This window comes from Actinia tenebrosa, unplaced genomic scaffold, assembly GCF_029948245.1.
Source record: "Actinia tenebrosa isolate PJP-AT-01 unplaced genomic scaffold, QUT_ActTen_1.0 PGA_scaffold2__45_contigs__length_23673736, whole genome shotgun sequence".
NCBI classification, from domain to species: domain Eukaryota; kingdom Metazoa; phylum Cnidaria; class Anthozoa; order Actiniaria; family Actiniidae; genus Actinia; species Actinia tenebrosa.
Window position 1 is genome coordinate 7622449 of NW_028292579.1, and position 23380 is coordinate 7645828.

General features: G+C 46.8%; 1 protein-coding gene and 1 long non-coding RNA gene across 3 annotated transcripts; both read left to right on the top strand.

The window, feature by feature from the left end:
- The first annotated feature begins 153 nt into the window (after positions 1-153).
- LOC116309082 (uncharacterized) lies at positions 154-1579 on the top strand. The gene is made up of 4 exons (XR_016120441.1): positions 154-258; positions 477-788; positions 1003-1168; positions 1238-1579. It is a non-coding gene; the product is annotated as an uncharacterized LOC116309082 (long non-coding RNA).
- A 15652-nt stretch (positions 1580-17231) lies between these two features.
- LOC148909131 (uncharacterized) lies at positions 17232-23170 on the top strand. 2 transcript variants are annotated; one of them, XR_016120439.1, is made up of 3 exons: positions 17232-17870; positions 17979-23017; positions 23126-23170. XR_016120439.1 is itself a non-coding variant. In XM_089033962.1 (2 exons), exon 2 carries the CDS (start codon positions 18049-18051, stop codon positions 22816-22818), a length of 4770 nt encoding a protein of 1589 aa, XP_088890088.1. In that variant the 5' UTR covers positions 17232-17870; positions 17979-18048; the 3' UTR covers positions 22819-23170. The 2 variants fall into 2 exon arrangements, 1 of the variants encoding a protein (XP_088890088.1); XM_089033962.1 differs by having other exon boundaries at positions 17979-23170.
- The last annotated feature ends 210 nt before the right edge of the window (positions 23171-23380 follow it).

Below are 23380 nucleotides of genomic sequence, written 5' to 3' on the forward strand. Positions count from 1 at the left end.
ACGGTGGGCATATCGGCCGCGAAATCGCGTGCTCAATCTATCGGTAACTTTCAAAGTGCAAATTTTGGATAACGAGGGGGAGGGGAAGGGGAAAATTTTGTCACCATATGACCTTTTAATTTATGCGTAATACCACGATACCTAGCGGTCGTATAGAGAAGGCAGCTTTTGGATTGGATTCGTCTTGAACCAAGGAGTATTTTGATGCCCAACTTGCCTGGTTTTCTGCTAGAAAAGTTGAGGAAAGCCTTCATCGAAGTAAGTACATTTAAAGTAAAGCCACTTGTCTTGAGAAAAGCTTGAAATTTGCTTTTTTTTGCCTTCAAAAGGCTTTGACTGTGCTCGATAAAATGCCATAAAAATCATACCTAAATGGAGAGTATTTATCGGTCGACAATCCTATGATTTTTGTTTAACTGAATAAGAGGTATGTTTAAACCTTTTGAGTATTAAGTGTTTGTCTGTTTTGATTTCAGTGTCAGAACAGTGCGAAAGAAGTTGGTTACAAAAACAGCGTACGTGGCTATATCAGAGCAACCCATGCAGCTTTCAAACCACCATCTGATCTCCTAAACGCGATATTAAATACGAATGTAAACTTTCATGAAAAGCAAGTGTGATAACTTTGTTTTCAAAGCTGGTTTCTTTAACTAAAATACAAATCGAAGGCTACTTCAAGAAGTTATCAAAGAGAAATAAAGGCTCTTGTGATTACATAACCCGAGAAAAACTTTACATTCATCTACAAGATAGAGCCCTATTTTTTTGCCAGTGGAAAGAAATAACAGGTATTTAATAACATAAAGGCTTAACTTAACACAAACCATCATCTACTGTTTACATATGGTACAAACTGGGAGATTTGAAGTAGCACAGAGGATTAATTCTATCCTATGTAAACAGGGTCTAAGTGATATTTTGTGGCATACCAAGTGAAGGCATTGGATAAGTAGGATAGAAATTATCCTTTTTTAATTCAGTGTAACCTTTATCTCACTAAAGGATGCCTCTTAGTGAAAGCAAGAGGTATGCAAGATTTAATGTTGGTAAGATGATGAAGGCAAGAAAGGACCAGAGGAATAAAGTTGCTATGGCTCACATTTCTCTTCAAGAGAACAACAGGAAATTAGATTCCATGGGTGTTAAAAAGAGAAGGCTTGAAGACAAGGTATTTAGTATTTGTGTTCAATCATCTTCATCACAAATATGTCGCTAATCTGATGTTTTTTTTTTAAAGATTGTTGAGATGAAAGAAAACATCCAAAGCCTTTCAAATGAGCACCAGGTTCTGAATCAAAATCCCTCTGCAGTTGTGAATAGACAGAACAGCCCTACATGTGATGACCATGGAAATAATCTCAGATGTAATCGGACGATGAATAAGAGGCGAAGTGAAACATTTAATTCAGCTCTTAGAATTCATGGAGGTACATCCACTAATACTCTACCTGCTATCTCTGGTTTAGTTGATACATTGGCAGTAAAAGGCTCAAAGGGGGAGTTAACTAGCGTTATTTCAAGAAAAAGAAAGTTATGTAATCAGGTTTTCCCTCAAATATATAACAGTAGTGTTAAGAAATTTGAGGATTCACAAGAAAATCTTTTAAGAAGTATTTCTACCTATTTTACAAGGGGGGTTATTGGGAAAAGGAAGTACCGGTCTTTGTACAGGGTACTTTCAATGAAAAAGGCCAAACGAAAAGGGAAAAAGCTTGAAAGAATCAAAATAATGTCCTGTAAAGTTGCTCGGCTACTACCATACAACAAAATGATAGCAGCAGTAAGGGGGACTCGCGGTCACCATTCGGAATCGCCCGGGAATTACCCGTGTTTACGCACTAGCGTCCCCCGCGGGAATTACCCGTGTTCTGTTATATGTTGCGCGAATGTTAAGATATTTGTCTTACATATGCATGAATGTAAAAAGTTCACCAATGACTTCTGTATAATTTGCCTAAAATCCAAAGTTAACATACCTAAGCCCAAGGGTTTCTGGTGTTGTGGTAAGAAAATGCAAATAGAAGACGACACGTCAGCACAGTGTTACGAGTGTGGTAAAAATATTCGCAATGCCGTACCAAATGCTACCAGAGAGCAGTATTACGCCAATGGAGGTCGTAAGAAAACACCTTATAAGAGAATAAAATACTTCCGAGACTGGATGAGTCATATCCAAGGTTATCGACCGGTATATTTAGACAACGAAGTAAAGAAGAAAATCATAGACCATTTAGAAGAGCCAACCCCGCAAAGTCTACGGAAAACGCTGAAAAAATTAAAACTAGGGAAATATTACAAAGCTATTCCCTATCTTTTGTCTGAAATTACCGGTAAGTCTATTCCCGAGGTTTCTGATATGAGCAGAGCCGAGTGGATGTTTTGTCGGCTGGATAAGGATATTCCTTATTATCCTGACGTAATTTACGAAATATTTTACAAAATAGACCCCAACCACCCCCTGTTAGGATGGATTCCGAGAAAATAAAAATGCAAAACTGGCGTTTATTTTGCCAGAAACCCCACTGGGGAATGCATCGCGCAGAACACCAAGCTATCCCCAGTGGGGTTTTTTGCATTTTGGGCTTACGGGGCTTATTTCATCCCGCGCCAGAGGCCCTCTAGTACATACACATATATCTTTCTTACGACCCACCAGAGGGTGAACTCCCGACAGCGTCCCGAGACACCCCCTGACTTTTCCAACTTTTCCTTGCGAAACCCCCCATCGCGGGGTTGAATCGCACTTTCTATCTTTTCCACCCCTCCCCCCACGGTTGCTGTGAGTGGGGGAGGCTTTTTTTTTCACTCACAGCAACCGGTCCAAATGCGTCTACAGCGAGGCTTGAACTCGGGACTTTAGGCCTCCCCAGCTCCAAAGTCCCACGATCACAAGCGAACGCCAGACACATCTGGACGCTTATGTATGTGAAAATTATTATATTTAATTTGCATAATTTCTAGACTGACGTTCGATATGTAAATAGAATCCTGTCACGATATTTACTGAGCAAGCTTTCTTTGAAGCTCTTCTTTCGCTTCTTGGTAGATCTTTTTGCGAGATTCCTCGGAAAGATCTTTTACGACTGTTTTTTTATTCCTTATGTCCGTCTTTAGTTTCTCGTATTTGTCTTCTTCGGCCAGAATAAGCGAAAATCCTACATCATCTATCTTTCTGTCACGCAAAGCCTTTGAGACAAGATCGGTAATTGTATTTACTTTAGCCCTTGACAGAGCTATTGTCGTGTCATGCTTGGATATTTTGCTTGACAACTGTTTCATAATGCCCGTAGCAACAGCAGAAATAATACCACAGGCTGCCCCAACGCCGGCCAAAGGAACTCCAACGATTATTCCCGGTCCGGTAAGCGAAGTAGCAACGCCGGAGCCTGTTAACACGACAGATATGGATCCTGAAGTTATCGCAATCTTATGTAGCGTACTCCGGGCTCTGACGTACTTTTTTCTAACTTTTTCATAGTGTTTTGTTTGCCCTTCCAAGTAAGCCAGGATTAAGTTTGCTTTATTCAGACGAAAGTTTTCGGCGTTTAGTTCGTTAGGTGTAGTATAGAGAACATCTGGGTACAACTTAGGTGCTGATGGTATAACATCCATTATATATACTAATGTACGACGCTTTTGGGAATGATATTGAGGAGCAGCCACATCACGACAACCGGGATTACTGGAACTGGAGAGCATTTAGGAAGATGTTTCCGCATGCAGACCCTAGTAAGTTCGAAAGAAGGCCCGATGGGATTTACTTCAACGGCGAAAGAATGTACAGCAATGAGGATTTGAAACCTACGCTGGTCGATCAGATAGACTCTCAGCTGAAGCATCCTAAGATCTTACCGCATAAGCCTAAACACGTGCAAGGTTGGTCAAAGGAATTATTGCTGGGTACCGATACTTATCCGATATCCGCAGTTTCATTTGATAAACACCCAAGCCTGGACCTAACGTTGAACATGCGGATCTCTAACAACCATTCCTTTCCGTTAAAGGTGCGAGATATCTTCAAAAACGTGCCCATTATTCATACCACCGCCAAGGAATCTCATGAATGGTTAAGTGGTCCTAACATGCGTTATTGGCCGCAGCAACTAAACTTTGCAGTTTGGTGTGCCACTAGCGGCTGTGGGGTAAGCGCAAACTTGATGAAGAATTCGATATTTATGTTTCACTTTAACTTCACGGTTAGAAGAATACTGCATGAGATGGGTGTTATTGCGCTGCCGGGAGATGCCACGTTTTATCCAAGAGATAACAAATACAGCGTGCCGGCTTATGATAGACTTGGTAAGGAGTTTGGTGTTGTAGGGAAGGATTTCCGATGCACTACGGGCGCTAACAATGGGCTGGGACACGTTTGGACTTATTGGGGGATTGGTGGGCACGAGCTAAGCGATAAGGAAGTGCATACGCTGCGGTTGCAGTGGGACACTGGGTATCACAAAGAAACCTATGACAGTAGCACCTTCTTTGAACCAAATGCCAAAACCACTAAGGAAGTCAGAGACGGACCTCTGTTCAAAGACGAGGGTGGTAAGTATGCAGGGGCCAATCCACTGATTACTAAGATTACCAACGACGAGCAAACGAAGCAATACTTTAATTTCATACCCCCAGAAGGTAAAGGACTAACTAGAGCCAGCCTTGCCCGTTTGAACCGCAGCATAGAAGCTTACGTGTATTCTATCCTTGGAGCTCAGGTAAATACCCGATCAAGTATAATTGGAAATACGGGCGCCGCAGAAGAGACGCGAGCCGAAGCCTTGCTCTTATTCGAAAGTTCAATCTTGGAGGGCGACATTAGCAAGGGCGTACAGCGTTACCAACTAGCTATACAAAATTCTAAGGCGAGGTTGGACTATGCAGTAGCCCCGGGTTGTTGGTTAATGCCTAGTAACTTATCTATAAATACTGGCTCTGTAGTAGGATACAACAACAAACTTCAACGAGCTACTAAGGATATGAAGTTTGGGGTGAATGACGTAAACTCTGACACTCTTAGGAACATTCCTCACTTCGTAGAGAAGCCAAAAAAGTCACACGAAACGAAGCTACCCGTAGTTAAGAAACCATCAAAGCATATTCCCGCAACCATACCTGAGGAATATGACCATAACTTACTAAAAGCCGGCTTAGCCGCCGCAGGCGTTGGTCTGAGCTATTATATATGGCGATGAACAACCCCTACGTAGCTGGAGTAGATTGTGTTTATACGACTTACACATGCGAGAAAAAGTACACCCAGGCATCTTGGGTTGATGTCGCGGGGATGTCCGTGAATTTGAATTACTCAGGAAAGAAATTGATCCTTTGTAGTATTTGCATTGGTACAAGCAGTCACGCCAACGTCGGCTTTAGGTTCCTGGATGAGAATGGCGTACTGCAGCCTATGCGCGCGAAGACGAACAACAGGGAGCCTGCGCATTTCTCCGTAGAGCCGCCAACGAATAGCGCTGAGAATCTTACGACTTGGACTCTTCATATGGTTGCCAACTGCCATGGGAAGGTAAAGCTGCAAATGCGCGTAGACGATACGGGGAGCGTTTGTGTGAATAGCATAGAAAATCAAAGGGACACGGCTTATAACCATTTAACCATCAGCACTCTTACGGTGCTTAGCCTTTAAATATATGAATCCACATTGGAAGGAAACCCATTACGTTTATCACTTAAGGGATGAAACTTACACCGGTCGCGGTTGGCGCGATATTGGGATGTGGGTTGAAGTTGGAGGCCTTGCATTGATCATTTGTAGCATTGACATTACCCAGGCGTATGGTAGTATCATGGGATTTAGGCTAGTTGATGAAAATGACGAGCCTTTAACGCCCTTTAGAACGTCAACCAATAATCGAGAGCCTACTCATTTCTCGACGCAGCCATATCCATTTAGTTCCGAGGCGTTTTACGTGGCTACGTTTCAAATGGTGGTTAATTGTAATTACGTTAAGTTACAAATTCACCCAGATGGTTCGCGCGGTAGTTACGTAGCTTACGTAAATAGTGCGATTAACAAACCTAATAGAGCTTGGCATCATAAGACCATTTCTACCATGACCGCCATACCACTAGTTCCGCATTATCAAGGCGGCGCGAATACTATCTTTACTTATCCCCAGTCGAGGACGCCTCGGACACCCGACGACGATAAGCCCGACATAACATACAAGGATAAGATTAACCCTTCATCTTCTTCAGGAATACCACTCCAATAGCGACGACCAAGATCCAAATGTTATTCCCCACGAACTTCAACAGTTCTCCGCCGGTCCTAAGTACCAGGCTAAGGACGCTACCCAGCAGCCCAGGAAGACCGGCTGCCATCTTTTTTCCCAAGTCCGTCAAACCAGAACCTAGTTTTTTCACGCCCGCGCCTGTAGCCTTAAGCGCGGATAGGATAACTCCTACTACGGTACTAATAGCGACCGCAAATGCCAGCGGAATACCATACTTCACCAGAGCTCTTTTTACCTTTTCCTTGGTGGTAAGCCCCAGCTCCTTTTCCAGCTTTTCCTTTTCCGCCCGTAATTTCGCAAGGCGTACCTCTAGGTCTTCTGTTTCCCTTCGGGCAGCCTCCCTTTCCTCTTCAGTACGAGTTTGGTCCTCGATTACTTCCTGCTGCCGCTCTATTTGCCCCTCCAGGTCTTCAATGGCCTGATCTCTTTGCCGGATTTGTTCCTCCTTAGTATTGATTTCAGCCATTAACCGCCGCCTTTCCACCAAAGAGCCGGCTATGGTAGTTTGTAAGTCATTAGCATCTTCGCTTCTTAAGTCCAACTCTTGCAGGGCGAGGTTAAGAGCCTTTTGTGCTTGATTCCTTTCACGCCGAATTCGGGTTCTTTGGTCTACCAGCTCACTTATTTCTTGATTTTTAAATTCGACTTCCCTCCTATGTGCGTCGGCGAGCCGCTGGTTTTGCTTCATGTATTCTTCCTCCCTTTCTTCCAACGTTTCCCGCAGCGCTTCCGTTGAGGTGCCAGAGCTTTTGGCCTCCTCCAAGTCTCTTTGTGCTTTATCCCTTTCGCGCAGGGTTTTATCCAACTGGTTTCTCATTTCTTTCATTCTTTCATCTTGATGGGCGGACTTCTTTTCAGCATCGGCTAGTAGTTGACTTTGCTTTGCGTATTCTGCGTCTTTTTCTTCTAACTCCCTTTGCAGCTCCTCGGCACGCTTTTCAATTTCAACCCTTTCGGTTAGGGCTCTCAACCTTTCTAGCATGCTTCTAGTAGCCTGCTGAAAGCCTTTTAATCTTAAGACGTCGCCCCTAACGTTGCCCTCCTCATCAAAGAGGGGTTGCGGTTTCGTCCAGCGGTCTTTGTCGGGAAATCTCAGGTCTTGGACGCTTATTAGGACTTTGTTTCCGCGTTCTGTGAGCCTTACCTCGTCAGCATCAAGGTGGGTGTAGCGCAGCTCTAGCTCCTGCTTTGCCCACTCTACGGTTTCCCGCACGGCTGCTTCCGGCTCGTCTATGTTTTGAAGCTCCAAGTACTCGGGGATGGGTTCGTTAGGCTTTTTAGATGACCACATGTCTCTTAAGGTGGCTTTAGCGCGTTCCCATCTGCTACCATACTTATTTTCCAAGGCTGCGTCGTAAACCAGGGGGTCGGTATCCGCGCCTTTAGTCCATGCGTCGAATTCGTCGTCGTTAATGTCTACTTGGCCTTCTTCGGTAAGGGGGTCAAAATCCGTTCCTTCTACTTCCATTATATATGATAAGCTCAAAGTTAAATCCCAACGCATTACCTAAGCAGGTTGGCGGACTAAAGGCAGAACGCACCTTTCACCGGGTCACCTTTACGCCTTCTAGCGCTAAACCTGGAGAAACCCTGTACGTAGGCGTGCCCCGCCTAACGGATAACCTAGTATTGGTACCCGGCACCTTGGCTTTAAGGTTTGACCTAGCAATACAACCAAGCACCAAGGACAAGCGCTATGCCGTCAATAATGTGGGTAGGAACCTCGTCTCTAAGATGAGAATCAAGTTCGCAGGGGAATCCCTCTTAGATTTGAATAGGTACGATTTGTACACCACGTATAAGGATCTGTGGCTAACAGCCTTCGACCGTGCACAAAAGATAGAGCAGGGAATTGGAAGCGTTATCCTTCGTAAGCTTCGCAGTGAAACCAACCCAGCGCCTACGGACTCCAGTGGAGCAACCGCAGTAGCAGACGCGACGAGGGTAAAGACCGCCTATGGTAGCAAGTACGTTATCCCTTTGGATTTCGAAGTAATTACGAGTCATGGTGTGTACTACCCCAGGCAGTTATCCGAGTTACAGTTTGAAGTAACCTTGGCGGACACTACGAACGTCATAGGAGGAATGGACAGCGCAATTAGCGGGGCTGTTGATCCTTATTCTATCACCAACTTAGAGCTGCAGTATGAGACCGTGTACAGCGAAGAGCTGGCCCGTAGCGCTGGCATGGAGTACAGCTCTGGCAAGGCATTCCTTTACGACCACGTAGTGATGTATAAGACATTTAGCTTCTTGGATAAGACGGATGAGGTTATCAACCAAAGCATTAACCTCCCCCGAAGAAGTCTCACGGGGCTAATGCTGGTGTTTGCCAAACCCTACGAAGCCGGCAAGCGCGACAGCGAGGCCTTTCATAACCCCAACATTACCAACGTTGGCGTGAATATCAACGGCGTTCCAAACAAGGTCTACTCGCAGGGAATAAAGCCCGCAGACATCTACAGGGAAGCAAAGCGTAAGTTTGGCGACCAAATTAGCCCCGAGGAATTCTTTAATGATAAGTACGCGCTGTGGATCGATATGCGCACCATTAACGACGAAGACCTACATGGTCAGGGTTTACGTCTAGTAAATACGCAGGATGGCATAACATTGGAGATCAAGCGCACCAAAAACGCCAGTGCCGGCGACGGTGATAAGATAAACTGATACGTCTTCGTGGTGTCGGACGCGCAGCTGAGCGTAGAAATGAATCAGCTAAAGAGCGTGGCCTACTAGTTTCGTGAACGAAGTGAACGAAAAATTAAAATATTCCTTACGTATAATATGCTTCGCGTATTTCAAAACAACGAAACCAAACTGCAATGCATAGTGCAAGGCGACAAACTGTACTTCAGGGGAAAGGAGGTGGCTTTGGCGTTGGGCTATGAGCGCCCTAGAGATGCAATTAGAGCACACGTATCTGAGAAATACCAGAAAAGATGGGTTGATCTACAAGGGGCTTCGAATCACCGCTCCCCTACTACGCAACCACATTCCGTGTTTATATCCGAACCTGGTTTGTACGAACTGATATTTAGCTCCAAACTACCCAAAGCTGTGGAGTTTCGTGATTGGGTATTTGAGGAAGTCCTACCCGCGCTGCGTAAGGACGGTCGATATGCAATAGAAAAGCGGTTTGACGGCCCAAACAAGTTGGTATTCAAAATAGAAAATGAATTCGACCTGCATAAAAAGGTAGTAGACTACATCCGCAGGTTTTACCCCCAAATGCTCGTGACCCCTGGTCTAGGCGAACTGCAGGATTCGGATGGAAAGCGCATAAAATGCTGGCAGAAAGGATATCAACGCGGTCAACCCGACCTGCTCATCCTGAATGCACACCTACGTTACCGTGGATTCTGCGTAGAGCTGAAGACTCCAAAAGGCGACGGGGTATTATCTGAGGATCAACGCTGCCTCTTACGAAGGTACAAAGAAAACGGCTATAAGGTAATGATTAGCAGCGACTACGATGTCATTTGCAGGGAGATCACGGAGTATGCACAAGGAATTCGCCTACCCTGCCGCGGGTGCTGCAAGCGCTTTAAAAGCGCGCAGACCCTGGCAACGCACTTAAAGATATTCCATAGGTATAATGGACAAGGATAAATTTAACGAGTTAAAGTTCATACAAACGCACTGGCGCGATTTGGCGGTGGGGGAGATTTACGAGATAAAGAATTACGTGGTCTTCGAAGACATCGACCGCCTGCGTTTGGTCTTAAAGAATAAAAAAAGAATATACACCCTTTGGGCGCCCGATAGGATAAGGTACGCTATTGAAGGGCAGGACGTTACCCATGTTATGAGTCATGGTAAGAAGGATGGCAGGTGGGTATTCGACGTGGTTAAGTATGAGCCTGAGAGTCCTCTGCATTCGTAAGGACGTCTAATAGGGTCCGCTGCGCTTTAGGATCCGCGGAGCACCAATGCCCCACAAAGGATTCTTCGAAAAATGCACTGCCACAATGAAGGCAGGTGTATTTTTTACGCGGTTTGGGTATCGCAATGCAATCGGCTGGTAGTTCACACGTAATACAGTCCATATATTGAAAGGGCGATTAGGAATCCTGCGGCTGCGTAGGCTAGCATATACCTTTAAAAGGGGTCCTTATTTTTATTGTTGTTTTGTTAAATGTTGATGATACTTAACAAACAACAAGAAAAATAAGAATGGGATTTGAGACTCTTTGCACAAACCCTGCTTTACTATTAAAGGCCCCAAGAAATGCTATTTCAAAAGTGTCTTAGAATGTTGACAATAAAGTTAAATCTTTGTTAAGGATGCCTGGAAACTATTTCAAAGAGTGTCTTAGAATGTTGACAATAAAGTTAAATCTTTGTTAAGGATGCCTGGAAACTATTTCAAAGAGTGTCTTAGAATGTTAACAATAAGGTTAAATCTTTGTTAAGACACCCCAGAAACTATTTCAAAAGTGTCTTAGAATGTTGACAATAAGGTTAAATCTTTGTTAAGACACCCCGGAAACTATTTCAAAGAGTGTCTCAGAATGTTGACGTTTAGGTTAAATCTTTGTTAAGACAGTTGAAGATATGTTCCTCTTCTCTGACACAACCACAACGATCGCACTCCTGCCTCCAATACTCCCTTTTAGTCCACGGAACGCCTTCGGCGCGTTCAAAAGAGGGGAAAGTACGGACTATCTTCTTATGGTAATCTATGCGATTCCTTAAGTAATCCTCTTTATGCGGGCAGCGACACATCAAATCCGCACATTGGTAGCAATCCACGCCTTCCAAGTCGTAAGCGCGGGAGAGAAACCTATAATTCACTTCATGCGTTCTCCGGTGCGTCTGTAAACGTTGACGACTACTAAGTATCTTATTACAGAAACTACACTGTCTGGTTCGATTACAGACGCCCCTTTTCAGATGCTGCTGCATTTCGAAGGGGTTGTGGAATTCCTTATTACAGTCCTTACAAAGCCCACAAATGCGTTTGTCTTGATGTTGTCGCATCTTTTGAACGGTGCTGAATTCTTTACCGCAATCCTTACAAGCGCGGCTAAGGGGTTTCTTTGTACAAACGCCGCGACGAACGTGGTATTGAAGTCTTTGTTTGGTGCTGAACACCTTCTTACACAACAAGCAGTCCATATATACTTAACAATATCTTAGCCTCCATTTAACATCCTTAACAAAGATTTAACCTAAACGTCAACATTCTGAGACACTTTTTAAATAGTTTCCACATATACTTAACAAAGATTTAACCTTATTGTCAACATTCTACAGGGGATATCGCATGAAGTCCTTAACGGACTCCTTAGCCCACGTTGCCATCGTTATCAGCGCACCAAACCTTTCTGCGCGCTTCAGGCCGCACATTTCATCGTACAACTCCTGCACGCGCTCTTTTAACCGGTCTATCTCCTCCCTTTGCATTTCTATGGTGTCTCTTTTATCTTTTGCGTCGGCGACAATTCTTTGCACTGCTTCCACTGGCTCCATATATATCAGGGAACAAGTTCCCTTCGAAAGAAGGGATATAATGAACCCGAATCACATGCCTTGTAACGCTCTGATAGTAGGACCCACCGGCTGCGGAAAGACCCAGTTCGTGGTAGAGCAGCTATTAGGACCCTTTAGATACCGCTTCGACTACATAGTGCTGCTCTGCCCCACCTACGAGAATAACCGCACCTGGACGGGCATAGGAGTGAAAGATGACGACTTCTTCGTAGATATCTTAGACCCTAACGAGTTATCCAGCCACCTTAAGTTCTGGCACAAACAATTCCCCAAGAATACGCAAACCTTGCTCATACTGGATGACATCGCCTGCGGGGACGACGTAAAAAGGCGCACCTCCGAATTAGTGAAGCTCGCCTTTAGCGGCAGACATGACAACATTAGCGTTTGGTTGCTCTCGCAGCAGCTTACCAGCGTCTCTAAGCCCTTCAGGGAAAACATAGGTTCGCTTGTCGTCTTCTACACGCCCAGTAAGTCTGATCTGGAAACCATCTTGAGCGACTACGGCGGTGAGATATCCAAGGAACAGTTACACGAATACATGCGGCACTTAAAAACGCACCAACATTCCAAAATGATCTTCTCTTTGAGGTTTCCCTACACGGTTGGAATCTATGATTCCTAATGTATATGGATATTGAGCAGCTCTTAGATGAAGTCCCCACGCAGTTAGATGAAAGTAACCTCAAGGAACAACTTAACATCCTGGTGTCTTCGGGGAAGTGCAAAGAAATGATAGGCAAGGAACTTACCCATGAGCAGGTTAATAAGCTGTCGGAAGAGGAAGTTAAGAAGTTCCATAAGAGGTACGAGGCCGCCCTTGCAAGTAAGACCACCGACGCCGTAGCAGACTCAGCCATTAAGCTGGCCACCAAGCTCCTCGGACTTGCGCTGCCCATAGACGACGTGGAGCAACTGCGGAAGGACATTAGCGAGGACTATGTCATCGCCCAAGAACTTAAGATAACCTGCGGGTGGTTGTCTTTGAAGTGCGGTAAGTTAATGGCAGTCGCCTCTGCGGCACTTCACGTAGCTCAGCACGTCGACTTGAAGGAGGTACTAGGTTCCTTCGGAACATCTTGGAAGGACTTCAAGAAGGACAGAGAAGTCGAAAAGGTCTTCCAGGCGGCACTTGCTGAGGTACCTGATCAAGTCGCCTCAAGTACTTAGTTAAGTCATCCCTAAGTACTTGGTCAGGTCGCGCCCAGGTTATTTCCAAGTCGTCCTTAAGTCGTTCCCAAGTACTTATCAAGTCCTTCAAGTCCTTAGATATAAATGAGTGAACCAGAGTCGAAGGTAGAGCAGCCCCAAGAGGAGCAACGAATTACCAAGGCTAAATCTCCAGGCAGAGTTGCAGCGGGAAAGAAGCTCGCGGAGATGAATAAAAAGAACAAAGCCAAAAAAGAAGAAAAGGTGGAGGAGAAAGAAGAGGAATCCTTTATTAATCCTGGGTACGTCATCGGCGCGTTAGGAGTCATCATAGCAGCAGGCAGCCTCTACTTACAATGGCGGGCTACGAAGCCAAAAGTAGAACCACCAACATATCACGCGCCCGCGCACGCACCTGTGGAGCCGGCTGTTAGAAAAAGTAAGATCCCTGAAATGGAGTAATAACCTTCTCGCTTTGTAATATAATGTCAACCGCGTTATTGAAAACTGTTGAAGAAGCAGCTATCATTACTTCCATCGTTGCGGGTATTGGTTGGGTAGGTAAGAAAGTGCCCAAAGAAGACTTTACTGAAGACCCAAGCAAGAGCTTCGCTAATTTTGCTAAGATGACCGCTGCCGTTGGCGGGGCTATCATGGTAAAGGATTACCTACGGAAGGAAAAGTACCTACCGACGACATAATCTAGAAGCAAACTGTGTTTGCTGGTATATAATGGCTAGCGTGGTCGCAGGTGGAGTTATTGCAGCTTTAGCATTCACTGGAGCTAATTATGGCGGTCAGTATTTGGATAGATTAGTCAGAGGCGACAAAAGCGGAGAATTAGCCACCGAAAGAAAGAGACACGACTTAGCGCTGGGGAAATATCAGCGAGACGTGGCGGCTTGGAATGAAAAAAGACAAGCTTACAGGGATTGGTTGGACAAGAACTACCAAGACAAGATGCAGGCGGATAAGAACTTCGAAAACACGGACTACGCCTTTAAGCTCTATGCGCAAGCACACCCCGCGGCATCGATGGGATTGAGAAAGCCCCAGTTTAAGGATTACTACCAGCCTTCTAAGAAACAAAAAGATAGCAAGTTGGTCTTCGTAGGAGTCGCAGGGCTGGCAGGAGGCGTAGCTTTGGCGTATCTGATATAATGATCGTCTTTTTGGAAAGCGATAAAAATAACTTTACCACTTATTTGAATCCCCCCATTAAAGCCCATAAGGTTAGGCTGGTTAGTTGCTCTTTGTACAATTCTTGGTATAATTTAGTCAATGCCTTGGTCACTGAGCATAAAGGCGGCGGCAATTATCAAGGCGTAATGCTGCCCGATGGACATTACACACCAATCACCCTTGCTAAGGAGCTCGCCAAGCGCGGTTATACTCTCACCACGGGATTGCCGCACGAAATGACCCTCAAACATAATATGCCAAACTATTCAGTAACTTTTGGAAAGTCTGACCCATTGGGATCTTTATTATGTGCCTCGGGCAAGACAATTACCGACACAGCCATACCTGTGAAATGGAAAGTCGCATCCTCTTACGAAGTCTATTGCGACTTGGTCCATAGTTACAACAATGGAGAAAAGTCTTCTCTTATGTCCAAGTTTCTGCCCAAAGGTAATCCATTTGACCCAGTAGAATACACTCCCATTTCTTTGAGCTATGACTTGTCTCATTTGGTAGAAAGCACAAACATCACCATTAAAGTAGACGGAAAGACGGTGCATTTCAACGGACGTAAGATCAATCTCGTTTTGCAATTCATATAATGGGCCGCGTAGAGGACAAACTCAAAAGGATTTACTATGGGCCTGAAGGCTATTGGAAAGGAGCGTCAGCTATCAAGAAACTCGCGACCGCGGCCAGGGTATCAGAAGAAACGGCTAAGAACTGGTTAAGAAAACAAACCCTCTGGCAGGTCTATCTTCCCGTGCCCAAGTACATTCCCAGGCCCAGCTTTACCGTAAATGCCCCCAATGAAGTTCATCAAGCGGATTTGCTTTTCTTACGGCACGACAAGGTAAGAAGAAAGACCTATAGATACGCTTTGACCGTAGTCGATATCGCAAGCAGATACAAAGACGCCGAACCCATAACCAGCAAGGATTCTGGGGAAGTCGCAGAAGCCCTAGGTAGGATTTATAAGCGCGTCTTGAAATGGCCTAAGCTGCTGCAAGTGGATGCGGGGACGGAGTTTATGGGCGTGGTTACTAAGACCCTGAAAGACCACGACACTAAGATTAGGAGAGCCGAAGCTGAGTACCACAGGGGTCAGAGCATCGTTGAAAGATTCAATAAGACCCTGGCCGAGCGTCTCTTTGGGTACCAGTATTGGAAAGAGCTGGAAGATCCCTCCAAACGCAACAGGGAATGGACTCAGCGGCTCCCCCAGGTCATCGCGGCTTTGAACAACGAGGCGGCCAGGGCTACGGGAATAAAACCCAAGGATGCTATAAAAAATAAACACGTGGAGCACAAGTCCTACGTCAGAAGTTCAAGGGCGGTCGGACTAAAGGAAAAAAAGCTCCCCCGCAACATAGTGGTCAGATACCTCTATCAGCCGGGGGAACTCGAAGGTGGCAGTAAGAGAGCCACGGATCCTAACTGGTCCCTGGAAACGTATGAGATTTCAAAGTCCGTCACCAAGGAAGGGCAACCCGTGTTGTATTACCTAGATGGCCCAAGTCGTGGATTTGTCATGGAAGAGCTGCTCATAGTCCCCAAAGACTCAGAGTAGCGCTGCTCCACGCGCCCGATTGCACTCTAGGCATGTCAGTCTTACGTTGCCTCTGCAATGGCCGCGCTTGTTGTTGATACGATCCACGGAGAACTGCTGATCGTCATTTGGGTCAAACCTCCATAGTAGAGGTATGTTACATTTGGCACACCTTGCCCCTTTCTTATAGACGTCGTCCACGCATAGGTCGAACGTCATATTTTTTTCTTCGTCGTGCCGCTTGTAGCGAAGGAGTTTCTTAGCAATGTTCTCTTTGGCTATGTCTTCTGGCGTCTTATCGTAACGCAGTTGCGGACCCCAGGCTCTTTTCAACTGTTTGGCATACTCCACACGACTTACGGCGGTGTAGATAAGGTTGCTCCAACACAGCCGCTGGTCTATGATCCATAAGGTTTCTTTTATGGTAAGCCCCTGCGCGCTGTGGACTGTCATGCAATAGCCCAAGCGCCAGTCTGGATGGGAGGTTATTTTTTCCACCTTTTCTATGGGTACCCAGGCTTTATCGTGCGTTACTGCGTTCTGCAGTTGGATGTCGGTACCAGGTACCCAGACGTCTCTTTTTTGCATGCGGGTGTCGTGGGGTTTATAACAAACGGGCACGGGATGCGTAGGGAAGCGCTCTTGGTGTATTTTGAGTAAGTCTTTCTGTATGCGAGATTGTGCCGCGCGTTTGCTGCTCAGCACCAGATCCTTTGGATGCCATGTGTAAAGGAAGTCCTCGTAGGACTTCGCTCGTATGCGTTTGCGCAGTGTCTTGCATTGGTCGGCGTCCCTAAGGCCCCTTAATTCCGCTTTCAGGTTTCTTATTTGATCCTTGCTGCGGTAATCTGCGTTAATTTCTTCATGATAGTCTACCATTTCTTTTAGCCATTCGTGGGGCATTTCTCCGGCTATTGGAGGAGGCTGGCAGGGATCTCCGGCGAATATTACTTGGCACTTTCCGCGGAGGAAGTCTACGAATTCCTGCAGGATTTCCAAAGGTACGGTGCAAATCTCATCCCAAAGTATCACCGGAGGTATGTCGCGGATGGCTTCAGGTACCCACTTTTGACCATTCCAGCGAAAGAAGCTGTGGTAAGTTTGCGCGTCGTGGCCCATACCGCAGAGTTCTCTTTCCAAACGGTGTGTTGGCGTTAGCACCTTTATCTTAGGAAAGAGTTCTAACACACGCGTCGTTTTACCACTGCCTCCCGTACCATACAGATAAGAGAAGCGTTGGTAAGAAATGGGGTCCTTTACGGTTGGCATGGGCCTCATTGTGGGCATTACGACGCCCCAAGTATTTTCGCCGCGATATTCCACGCGTGCTCTCCATGCTTTTATCTCCTCATCTTTAAAGGACAACTGACCCCAAAAATTGCCGTTTTTCATATAAAACTACAACGTACATAGATCACATAAATTCAACTTTGAACTCTGATACAGCTTCTATGTCGCCGAAAAGAAATAATCAATTCGCGAAAAATAGCAATAGAAGAGCGCCATATTTGAGCCCGCAATAAATTACCGCATTAATGCCGTGACGTCACAACGTGAAGCTTGCATTCCAAACTTGTTGAGTTTGTATATTTCGAGTGCTAGTCGATCTTTTAATAGTCTAAGTTAGAGTAAGTTTCTTAATCCAGATGGTCCATTGTTGTGTGCCAGAATGCACCAACCATTCTTCCAAAACTGAGTCTGTTAGCTACCACAAAATTCCTAACAAAATAGCTCTTCAGAAGGCATGGATAGCGCGGATAAAGAGAGAGAACCTGCCGCCTTTGAAGAACTGCTACGTTTGCAGCGATCACTTCGAGGATTCATGCTTTGAAGTGGATCTGATGGAGCAGTTAACCGGGATAAAAAGGAAGAGGAGATTAAAGAGCGATGCTGTTCCGTCAGTATTCAATTTTTGCAAGCCAGCTAAAAGAAGAGCTACATCAGAGAACCGGCTCAAACGCAAACAAAACGAAGAGGTGAGATAACATGTCATTTATACATAACATAGTTTACATTGTTTTTCGAAATAATCACTCATGAAAAAGACTTATTAATGCATACCGAAGCGAGTCATCAATCATTAGCTATTTATGCTTGAAGAGTTCTCTACTGGCCACTAGGGCCTGGACACGAGTTAGATACCGCTGACCGGCTCAGTAGGAGCGGCCATCTTGTTTACGTTAAGATTACGTTTTAGGACAGAACTATAATACAAGACTATTCAGCACCAGTATATCTTTATTTATGTAAGTTTTCCATTTATTATATGTGTAATCGTTTACTTCACATTTATCTATACATGATTTACTTTAAGTGCTATTATTTAGCTTAGATTTTATATATTTGTATCTTAGGACTCTATCATCGTTGTAGAATAAAATACTATCAGACATCGAGAAGCATCTCTTTCTTCATGATAGAGTCATGGTTGTAGTTGAATGTTCTGTTCCTAGCTGCACCTTTAAGACACAGGATGTCACAGACGCCGTCGCCGTTGCACTACTAAATAACCATGGGCTAGCACACAGAGACACTGCCACAACGCTCCAGGCCCCAGCGTCAAGAGGACCGAAACTAGATCGGCCGAAAGTAGACATCGGCATTTCAATAGAGGAATGGAACGTATTCGTCCGCCGTTGGGAAGTATTTCGCTCTGGCTCTGGCATAGACGATGCTTCAGCCCCATCTCAGCTCTTTCAGTGTGCTGGACCTGCATTGGGAGATAGCATCCTAAAGGCCAACCACAAGGCAACATCGGAATCCCTCGGAAATCTTCTCTCTGCTATGCGCTCACTGGCCGTCATCCCGGTTGCCACGTGCGTTATACGCACCGAGTTGCTGCAATTACATCAGGAACGCGACGAGGCATTCCGTGCCTTCACAGCTCGGGCGCGAGGAAAGGCCGAAACCTGTGCCTACAGCACACGGTGCGAGTGCGGCAAAACCGTTAACTATACAGACCACATCCTCCGAGACGTCCTACTCAACGGCATTTACGACCCCGACATACGTCGCGAGGTACTCGGGACCAAAGACATCCTGCAGAAAGCGGTGAACGACGTTATTGCCTTGGTGGAAAACAAAGAAATGGCCCGAAATGCACTCCCACCATCAACCCTCTCTGGCATGTCATCATTCCAGCAACAACGAAGAACACAACCCTCTGCGGCCCCATCACATCCAGATCAAGCCAAAGAGGCAACTTGCCCCGACTGTAAGAGTCCCTTCAAAACCTTTACAGAAGGAGCGCGAGGATGGAACACCAAGCCCCATCAAGTGTGCATAAACTGCTACAGGGCCCGAAGACGAAAGCAACGCCAAAAACCCGCCAACATCCAGGCACTAGAATCTGAGCCTATCGCCCAAATCACAACAGTCAGCGTACACAGCACCCACAACAGTCATCGGCGCCGAAGAAGACAGCACTCTCAACGCTATAAACGGGACCTGACCATAACACATAGTACAATCCATAGGCCCCCATCAACGAGACTAGAGCATCACATATTCTCCAAGGGCGAATGGAGAAGAGCTCGTTTCAGAGAACACCCCAGAGTGTCCGTCACCATCACCGTTGACGGACCAAACAACCGATCTCACAACCACTGCTTTAACAAGGAGGCAAAAATATCTGCAATCGCAGATACTGGCGCACAATCAGACCTCTGGTCCCTAGAGGAGTTCACTGCCTGTGGATTTTCCCGTGATGACTTGCGACCAGTCAGTCTTGGCCTCTCAGCCGCCAACCGCTCCCCTATCGCCATTGAGGGTGCGTTCTTTGCCACACTAACAGCAGCCTCACGAGACGGTGCCAAAACAACCTGCCGCTCGATGGTGTATGTAAGCAGCTCCGTGCGAGACATGTACCTGTCCTACGAGTCACTGCTCAACCTCGACCTACTGGGCGAGCACTTCCCTACCAGAGAGAACACAAAGACACCCCTCAACGGCATACACGTCCACGACAGCGTCCATAAACCACAACAACCCTCATCCATCAACGCCAGTAGGTTTATCAACGATGGCTGTACTACGCCACCTAATGCCAACGACACAACGTGTTCATGCCCTCTGCGCACAGCCCCACCACAACGCCCCAACGAGCTACCATTTCCGTGCACCCCGGAAAACAATGAAAGAATGAAAGCCTGGCTCCTCGAACAATACGCATCTTCAACCTTCAACACTTGCCCTCATCGAGCATTGCCCTGCATGGCAGGACCTCCAGTTGAGATACATGTGGATCCAGAGGCCACACCAAAGGCATGTCACAAACCAGCCAGCATACCTGTCCATTGGCAGCAGAAAGTCTACGAGGACCTCCTCCGCGACGAGGCACTCGGTGTTGTCGAGCGAGTGCCGTATGGGGAACCGGTGACCTGGTGCCACCGCATGGTGGTCACTCGGAAGCACGACGGTTCACCCCGCAGGACTGTGGACCTATCACCCCTTAACAAGTTCTGCCAACGCGAAACCTTCGCCACTGAGTCACCCTTCCACCTGGCGCGACGCATCCCCAAGAACACGTGGAAGACGGTCACGGATGCCTGGAACGGTTATCACAGCGTCCCACTGCGAGAATCAGATCGCCATTTCACCACGTTTATCACACCATTTGGACGCTGGCGATACACCAGGGCGCCGCAAGGCTTCCTGTCCTCAGGAGACGGATACAATCGCCGTTTCAGTGCCATCCTCTCGGAGTTTGAACGAAAGGAACGTTGCGTAGATGACACCATACACCACGACACCGATCTGGAACAACATTGGTGGAGAACGATTGACTTCCTGACCAGAGTCGGCCAGTCCGGCATCGTCCTCAACCCAGATAAGTTTCAATTTGCAGGGAAAAGTGTCAGCTTTGCGGGATTCCAGATATCGGACGCAACAATCGAACCGCTCCCCAAGTACCTGGATGCCATCCGCGACTTCCCCTCCCCAGAATCAACGACAGACATCAGGAGCTGGTTTGGCCTCGTCAACCAGGTGGCGAACTACGCACAGTTGCGAGACACAATGGCCGTATTCAAACCTTTTCTCAGCCCTCGATGTAAGTTCACATGGTCCCAAGACCTGGAGGCAGCATTCCAACAGTCCAAAGAAGTCATCGTAGAAGCCATCCGGGAAGGTGTTGAAATCTTTGACATGCAACGGCGCACCTGCCTACGGCCTGATTGGTCCAACCGCGGGATCGGTTACTTCCTGCTTCAGCAACATTGCAACTGCCCCTCCGGTATACCAGACTGCTGCCCAGGGGGATGGAAAATCACGCTAGCAGGTTCAAGATTCCTTTCATCAGCAGAGCAGCGTTACGCAGCCGTCGAAGGTGAGGCACTTGCTGTCGCTTGGGGCCTCGAACAAACACGATATTTTACGCAAGGATGTGACAACCTTGTGATAGTAACCGACCATAAGCCACTAGTAAAAATCTTCGGTGACCGCACACTAGACGAAATATCGAACTCCCGCCTGTTCCGACTAAAGCAGCGCACCCTACCGTGGCGCTTCGAGATTGTCCACAGACCCGGGAAAACCAACCACGCCGCTGACGCCACTTCAAGACACCCCTCACCATCGAGCTCCGAGAACCACTACTCACTCGGTAAACCAAGCGAACCTGACCTAGCAGAATCAGCGCTGATGTCTACAATCCGCGAAGACGCTCAAGGCCTCAGTGCAATATCGTGGTCCCTCCTAGCACAGGAAACAGCTAAAGATGAATCCCTCTGCCACGCTCTCCGTCTCCTCGAGCAAAACGGCAATATAGACAGCAAAGACCCTACCTTAACCAATCTCTCCCCAATCAGCGAATCCATCTATATCCAAGAAGGTGTCCTGCTGTACAACGACCGCGTCATTGTTCCCTCCTCCCTACGCCAAGGGATCCTCCAGCACCTCCACGCTGCCCACCAAGGGGCCTCCACGATGGAACAGCGTGCCCGTGCCATCGTCTACTGGCCTGGGCTATCAAAGGACATTCAGGACACCAGAGAAAGATGTGCCGACTGCAACCGCAATGCCCCGTCACAAGCGGCCACACCCCCTCTACCTTCGCCACCACCATCCACCCCCTTCGAAGCGATCTTTGCAGACTTCTTCGACCACGGGGGTTGCCACTACCTTGTCGTCGGAGACCGCCTCTCAGGTTGGGTAGAGGTTCTACGCTCAACAGCTGGCACCGATCTAGGAGGATCAGCAGGCCTGGTCCATCATTTACGCAGATTCTTCGCTACGTTCGGCGTCCCAGAGGAACTTGGGAGTGATGGTGGCCCAGAGTTCACAGCAGGTAACACTCAAAACTTCCTCCGCTCCTGGAACGTGCGACACCGCGTGTCCTCAGTACGCTTCCCCCAGTCCAATGGGAGAGCGGAGGTTGCTGTTAAGGCAGCAAAGAGACTTTTAATGTCCAACACTGGTCCAACCGGGAACCTCGACCAAGACCGCTTCTTGCGTGCAATCCTACAGCTGCGAAACACGCCCGACCGCGACTGCAACTTATCACCCGCACAAATAATCTTTGGTCGGCCACTACGAGACTCACTTACCTTTGTAAGTCGACTAGAAAAGTTCTCAAACCCCAACGTCCGACCACTATGGCGTCAGGCTTGGATAGCGAAGGAAGAAGCCCTGCGCACAAGGATGTCCCGCACAACCGAGTCCTTGAGAATCCACTCGAGACCACTTCGCCCACTAACCCCTGGCGACAGAGTCTTCCTTCAAAACCAGCATGGCCCAAACCCAACTAAGTGGGACCGATCTGGCCTTGTAGTTGAATCCCTGAAGAACGACCAATACAGAGTGAAAGTAGATGGATCGGGACGGCTGACACTGCGCAATCGTCGATTCCTGAGAGCTTACACACCAGTCCACCCGACAGTCCCGCAGCAGACAGTATCCCCGCCGCCGTCCCTAGGAAGAAGCCAGGAGCAGGAGCACATACTGATACCCACAGACAAGGGACCACTTGAAGAGACCTGTGAGCTACCACAAGATGAACCATGTGCCACATCCCCAAACGTTCCTCAACCCATCGTCCCCACACTCCCCCAACCACCAGCCACCGAGGGACCACAACCAGACGTCAGTCCCCCAGAAAACCCGTTGACCCAGGCACCTCCATACATACGCCCTACACGTGACAGAAGGACACCACGGCGCTATGAACCCGAGACAGGCACCTGGGTTAGAAACTGAGTCCAGTAATTCTGACTGCCCAGTCAGAGATTCCAGGACTGGGGGGGATGAAGAGTTCTCTACTGGCCACTAGGGCCTGGACACGAGTTAGATACCGCTGACCGGCTCAGTAGGAGCGGCCATCTTGTTTACGTTAAGATTACGTTTTAGGACAGAACTATAATACAAGACTATTCAGCACCAGTATATCTTTATTTATGTAAGTTTTCCATTTATTATATGTGTAATCGTTTACTTCACATTTATCTATACATGATTTACTTTAAGTGCTATTATTTAGCTTAGATTTTATATATTTGTATCTTAGGACTCTATCATCGTTGTAGAATAAAATACTATCAGACATCGAGAAGCATCTCTTTCTTCAATGCTTTCATAGATGAAATGTTGCTTAAAATCATAAGTATAGCTAGTAATATTTGATCGATACTTGAAATTTTCAAAATGGTTATTTGCACGTGTTTAGTTTACATTTGATATTTATTCGTAAACCATAACAATGTTGCCGTAATATTCCAAATTTGCTTGGATAAATGACCACGGAAGAATAATTTATAGCATT